At 33.1% G+C, this 7,417-nt stretch overlaps 1 protein-coding gene across 1 annotated transcript; it reads left to right on the top strand.

Moving 5' to 3' along the window:
- Positions 1 to 2,984: 2,984 nt before the first annotated feature.
- LOC105111062 (glucan endo-1,3-beta-glucosidase-like) lies at positions 2,985 to 3,538 on the top strand. The gene is made up of 2 exons (XM_011006310.1): positions 2,985 to 3,179; positions 3,302 to 3,538. Exons 1-2 carry the CDS (start codon positions 2,985 to 2,987, stop codon positions 3,536 to 3,538), a joined length of 432 nt encoding a protein of 143 aa, XP_011004612.1.
- The last annotated feature ends 3,879 nt before the right edge of the window (positions 3,539 to 7,417 follow it).

The raw sequence follows: 7,417 nt of genomic DNA, 5'->3' as shown, positions 1-7,417 counted from the left end.
CATTTACCACAACTTAAAGGTATCTTATATTATTAGATATGTTATTATAAAACATGCTTTAGTTAAGGAGTTATTGATACTTCAAGTGCAAAATGATGATATAAAACCTTGATAAAAATACACTTTTAAGTACTAATCATTCCCACTGGTAATTTAATTCAATGGCAACCTTAAGAGCTACATAAGTTGATTAATCAAGAAAGCATAACTGTCTGTAGTTTATGTTTAATTTGATTGAATGTTCTCCCCAAGATTAATAACGTAGATTAACCACAATTATTAAACTCAGTTACTTCACAAGTTCATATACCACAACTCCAGTTTTGATATCAAACTTAGCAATAGATAGTTTACAATAATAACTTAGAGTCCATTATAACAATTAAAATAAAAAATCATAGAAAAAATAAGCATAGAAAAACAAATATATTCATCATATAAACTAAAAAGAAAAGGTAAAATAAATCTCATAATTCTTGAAATCCGAAGCTTTTCGTGTGTTTGCAACCAAGAAAAAGTGTTTAGCTTTACATGTTTGTTGAATAACTAATAAAAAAGAAAGAAGAATGCATAATTTCGAGTTTCTTAGAGGAGGGGGCGTTTTTCTCTCTTTGGCTGACTGCCTCCCTTCTCTTCTCCCATTCTTTATATGTCCTCAGAAACTCTAGTCTCTATTTTACATTTAGACAGTTTACTTTTAAGTACTTCAATAACTATTTTTCTAAAAAAGAGAAATAGCCTTGCATGAAATTTTCAAGCTTTGACTTAGAGGAGCTAAATTGCTGAAATAAAAACTTGGATATCGGTTTATATGCTTCGGAACGTAAGTTAAACTTGTTTCTTCACGAAACTTGTTTGCTAACAGAATTCAGTTGTTATGTTTGAAAAATCATATATCCCTCATATGAAATCATTTTTGTCTGAAACTTTGAGCGTTTATATGAAATCCAGCTCCATGTTGGACCGTGATGCATCCTCGCCTAACTTCATGTTGGGCCTAGAAGCTATTGCGGCCACCTCCATGTTGGACTTAGATGCATCACTAACCAACCCAACATTGGATCTAGATGTGTTTGCAACTAACCCCATATTAGGACTAGACGCGACCACGCTTAACCCTACGTTGGGTTTGGACGTGACCGCACCTAACCCCACGTCGGGTTTGGACACAACCATGCCCAACTTGATGTTGAGCCTAAACGCTTCCCCACCCAACCCTATGTTGGGTTTAGACACGATCGCGATCACCTCTATGTTGAACCTGGATGCATCCCCACTAAACCTCACGTTAGATCTGGACGCGACTACGCCTAACTCTATTTTAAACCGACTCTATGTTGGTCCTGGATGCATCCCCACTCAACCTCATGTTGAGTCTGAACTCATTCGCATCTAGCCCCACGTTGGGCATGGATGCAATCACATTCAACTCCATATTGGTCTTGGACGCGTCCACACCCAACCACACGTTGGACTAGATGCAACAATGTACACCTCCATGTTGGGCCTGGACGCGTTCGATCCCAACCCCACTTTGGGTTTGGATGCAGCCACGACCAACTCCATGTTGGGTTTGGACATGTTCGCGCCCAACACCATATTGGACATGGACGCGTCCATGCTCAAACCCACGTCGGTTTTCTTAATATGTTAATATGTTATAAATGTTATTATTTATCTTATAATTCAAAGTGTTCATATCAAAAATATTATTATTTGTGTTATAAATATTATTATTTTTATTATAGTTAATAGTATTAATAAAATAATTAATAAATTTTTAAAAAATTATTATTAATATTAAAAAATATTTTTTATATTATAAAATTTTATAATATTTCTTATAAAAATAAAAAGTAAACCCGCCGTGCAGCATGATATCTTGCATTCTAAAAGCAATCACTCCTCCAACAACAAAAAAAAAAGGTAAACCTATTATGTAGCGCCGACATCTTACGTTCTAAAAGCAACCATTCCTCCAAAAAAAAAAAAAAAAGCCTGCTTTTGAATTATAGAAGAGCCATCTTGGATATATATTTTAACTAGAAGAGCCTTTACATACCACATGGAGTGAAAAATGATATTTTTCTTAAGAAAAAAGAATGCATATGACCACATAAGTAGCTCAAGTTAAGCAGAATGATGAGAGTTCTCAATCAAAACCTCCTTCCTAAATTTTTAAAACTATTGTACTCAAAATCTTAGAAGAACTTTGATTGAACTGAATATATCTCAGCATTTTTTTTCGACTCCTTTTCAACCAAAAAAGAAAAGAAAAAGGAGAGAGGAGAGATTTAAGACTAGTTAACTTTACAAACAATTAAAACTTGACATTTTGTAGCAAACTCCCTAGAAGTATTGCTGGACTCAATCAACCATAAATTTACCAAAGAATTGAAGTTGCCCAAGCCGAACAACTGGAAAAACCCGAAAAGGAGCAAAAACATGGTCAGAAATGGAATGCAAAAACTTGGTCAGAAATGTTATAGCATTCATAGAAATTGGGAACAGATATAAAGCCAGGCACTCCATTTTCCATGTTTTTTTCCATGCTTGTAGTAATCAAGGCACTTTAAGGTTTAGTTTTTACCCTTACAAGTGCCCATTATGGCTCACATCATCTTCCATATTATTTTGGTTTTCATATTTTCCACTGAGCTTCACAGATTTGCTGGTACGTAATCGTCGGTCTACTAAATCCGTGTCTGCATTAACATCGCAATTGAATTGCTTAAATACTCTTTACATGGGTGCTACGCAGAAGCTCAAGGGATCGGTGTGAGTTACCCCAGAAATTGAGACAACCTTCCAAAAGCAAAAGATGTTGTAGCATTATGGAAGTCTCATAACGTTCGGGGAATTCGCCTTCATGATCCAAGGCATGGTGTTCTACAAGTGTTGAAAAATACAGGAATAAAAGTCATTCTTGGACTTGGAAACGATGATTTCATAAGGTTAGCTACTGATGCAAGATTTGCTAGGACATGGGTCAGAAGAAGTGTTTTATGGTTTACACCTCGCATCAACTTCGATGCATTGATGTTGGAGATGAAAATATTCTCGCTAATACGGCTTTAAATCAGTACGTGCTTCCTGCCATGATAGGTCTTAGAGAAGCTCAAAAGACTGCCAATCTATCGGTTCCTGTGTCCACGGTGATGCATTCCGCCTTCCTTAGCGTACTTCGATACTCCTCTCTTTCAAATTGCCCCGCCCATTGTTCAATCCCTACAAACCCATAGATATCCCCTACTATATATACCCTGTGTACAGTTACTGGGTATATCTTTCCAACGCCAAGTATTCTGATTTTCCCCTAGACCATGATTTGCTCGACACTGGTAAGGTTACAGTGAAAGATCTAGGAGAAGAATATACAAATATTTTTGATGCCCAAGTGGATGCAGCTTATTCTGCACTTGAAAAGGCTGATGCATTAAATGTCGAGATTCTTGTGACAGAAACAGGATGGCCATCCTGCGAGGGAACAGCGATCGCGACTGTTGCCAACCCTCCTAGATATATACTGTGGAATTAATTGCTTGTTTTTCCTCGTTAGAATTCACACGCATTCCTTCCTTCTTTTTCTTGAAACATGTGTACGTTCTGCTGCGGAGAGGATGAAAGATCAACTTCTGCCCAAGACACTCATCCTGTCTTTGTGTAGAGTACTTGAGCATTGCAGTTTGGTTGTGCTTTTTCTGGTTTTTAGCCAAGCCACATATGCCTCTGTGCTTCTTAATCTTAGCTCTCATCATTCATTGCTACGGAATTATTATCTTTTACCATCCACATAAAAAAAAAACATATAATCACTCCAATAACAATTATATGTGTTCCTCGGTCATAAAATATGAAGAATTAACTATGTCCTGCCTCCGAAAAAAAAAGAGAAAAATTAAAGGTTGCGGAACAAATTTTATATTATGGGAGATATATAAATATTAGACGCCAAAAACAATTTTGATCTAGTTACAATTTACCATAAATCATAAGAGTGTAATTTCAATGTCCAATCTTTATTATTGTTTTTTATTTCGACATGATTTTAATTACCTATTTGAACAATAATTTTTTTTTTTCCTGTTTGAGTAAACTTCATCACCTGTACATGTTTATGTCGCCGTTATCGACTGACATTTGGACATTTTCTACGGACACATGGCAAAAAGAGGGTCCCTACTCGAATTAATTAAGAAAAATATTTTATAACATATAGAAAATAAAATAAAATAAAATCCAAGTGGAAGGCAGATTGGGAAAAAAAATAAAATTAACAACTAAATCAAAATTAAAAAGGATCAAATATTTCAAAATATTTCTTGATATATTCTAAACAAAATATTTCACTATAAATATATGGATTCTAATAACTATATCAGAAAAGGAATCTAAATTAAAGGATTCTACTTCTTCTTCTTTCTTTTATTTTTAATTTTTTTAATTTTTAGATACGCAAACAATTATGAAATACAACTAGAACTAACCATGTAAAATTAAGTTGTTTAAGAGTTTAGATAATATTAGATACGTGACCTATTCTACTCCATAGGTTACCTTAAATTTTTTTCAACATAAAAAATATGTTAGGATAATTAACTTAACTGAGTTTAATAAATTCAGCCAATTTAAATAATATGAATAAAAATAAAAATAAATAAATTCACAATGCAAAAAAAACTCAACTTGATTTTATTCTGACAAGCATGTCAAATCTATGACCTTACCGTGACACCGAGGTAACACTATCAAAAGCAAACTTAAAAAAAAAAAAACTATGAAGTTTAATTATAAAACAACCTCATGTTGAAGGTCAAAAAAAAAAAAATAACAACAAAAAGGACCTAGGTCAAATTAGGTTAACTAGCTAACCTTGTAATTATGGGTTGAGATAACCTATAAAAAGAAAAGTGAAGAAAAAAAGAAGCATAAATACCAATTCTTAATCAAATAAATTATGAAGGATGAAATTGAAAAAAATCAATTTTAAAAAAAATATTGAAGGATCTTATTTGATAATCAAGCAAAAAATAAATAAAAACATGATAACCATATAAACAAAAAAAAAAAATTGAATCTCAATTTCAAACAAATAAAATATTGAAGGATAGCATTAAAGAAAAAAATGTAACTCAAAAAAGGTCAACAAAATCAACTTGAGCCTACCCAAGTTAGCATGCAAATATGTAACTTAGTCATGATATCGAGGTAACCGTGTAGAAAGCACATTGATTAAAATTGTGAAGCTCAATTATCAAACAACTCAAGGATGAATGAAAAAACTGGAAAAAAAAATTAAAAATAAATAACGAAAAAAATTTGAATTAACCTGGATTAACCTGCTAACCCCGCAACCATGGGCATATGATTGTAATAACCTCATTGAAAGGAAAGTGAATAAAAAAAAATAAAGACTAATTCTCAATAAATCAAATGTTAAATGATAAAATTTTTATAAAAAAAAACAATGTCAATCCGTGTTAACCTTCGAAACTCGTGACACTAATCATAAGCCCAAAATTAACGACATAACAAGGACCCTAAAAATAAAAAAGCAAAATAAAATATCAAGGGATGAAATTAAAAAAACAATACAATAAAAAAGAATCCAAAATAAAATAAATAACAATAAAAAAGAATGGGAACTAAATTTGACATAAAAAATAAAAATCAAATACTGAGAAAGTTGAAAACAAAATTCAATTAGGAAAAAGATAAAAAAAAAATAAAAGAATGAAGATGAAGTTTGATCTATAAATTAAATAAAACCAAATGTTGAGAGACGACAATGAATAAAAAAACCAATCATAAAAAGTTAAAAAAATAAAAAAAATAACAATCAAAAGAATGAGGGCCAAATTGAATACAAAAAACAAATCATATGACAACTTTATATTTTGATAAGGAGAGGAGAAAGAAATTAGAAGGAGAAAGAAAAATCCATCAAAGCTCAACCTTTGTGTTTTCGTGCACATGCGCCTCACTACAAGATTTCATAGTTTTACTGATGGAAATATTCCATCGGTGTGTGATTACCACTTCATCGGTGATTTATTCACCGACGGATTACATTCGTCGGCTTTCCTCTCGTCTGTAATTCAACATTCCATCATTATATCGGTCGGAAACACAAAAAAACCATTTGCTGATGGTTTTATAGATGGAAATTTGTGCGGCAAAAAAAAAAAGTTTCTCGCTTAAAATATACAGATGGATTTTAATCCGTCAATGATATTGTGATTTATCGTCGGGTACAACCCCTTAGTAAATTTATCGGTGAGTGTTTAAAATACTGACCGAATATATCCGTCTGTAAATTCATCGGTAATTGTGGCAACTACTATCAAATGCTGACGGAATTAATCCATTGGTAAAGCTGTCGGTGAGTGTATGAAATACCGATCAAATATATTCGTCTGTAAATGCGTCGGTAAATGGGGCAGCTACTATCAAATGCCAACGGCTTCATTCCATGGGTAAAACCCTTTGTAATAGTTTTTTCTAAATTTGTTTTTAAAAAATTATTTAGAATACATAATATAAAATTATATAAATTAATGGTAATAAAAACCAATTATGCAAATAAAATTTATATTAAACATCAAAAACAAAAAATCAAAGTTAAATAATTATCATTACAAACTGAATGTGTTTTAAAAAAAATATTAAATGAAATTTTAAAGGTAAATAATGTTTATTACAAATTAATATAAAGGTGGAGCGGGAGGAGGAGGCTGGTGGTTATACGGCCAAAAAAGATTAGACGCACATGTTCCACTCTGTGTTGCCATGTTCATGACCATTTCGCGAAGCTGTTCATAAGCAACTTTCTGTTGTGCAGACTCCGCTCTTTGTTGTGCATGAAACGCTTTGAGTTCTGCATACTCCACTGATAGGTGGTCGTATTTTTTGATGAGTTGAGCCGTGTGTTGCTGCAAGGCCACGAACTTCTTATATTGGAAGCTCGATATTGATTAAGACCTCCTAACGGTTAAAACACTATGGGCCAATCGCAAGTTATCGGTTGTAGTGTTAGAGAGCCCGTAAAGCTGATTTTTATTGAGCCCACTTGACGATCCAACCTCCATCCATAAATCCGAATAGAATTTTGGATGGGTCAAAATATCATCCCTGTATCTTTCCCTCAACCGATTATTACAGGTCTCCTGAAAATAAAAAAAGTAATCATCATATTCAATTCAATAAATATAATAACTCCATCGGGCTAGGCTCACGTCCAAGCCTACAACGAAAAAAGATTTATTAACAAACTGTGAGCGTCGTGTGAATTGCTCAAACGTCAATTTTATTTAAATTAATCTTACCATCCATTTCGCATGTGCAGCAAACGGAACAAAGTCGCTAGTGTGCGTTGTCACCAAGTCATGAATTGGCCAATTCCAGTTGTCAGCATCGA

The sequence above is a fragment of the Populus euphratica genome, unplaced genomic scaffold (genome assembly GCF_000495115.2).
Source record: "Populus euphratica unplaced genomic scaffold, PopEup_1.0 scaffold340.1, whole genome shotgun sequence".
Taxonomy (NCBI): domain Eukaryota; kingdom Viridiplantae; phylum Streptophyta; class Magnoliopsida; order Malpighiales; family Salicaceae; genus Populus; species Populus euphratica.
The sequence above is the reverse complement of the archived record's forward strand: the minus strand, read 5'-3'. Positions and strand labels throughout refer to the sequence as shown.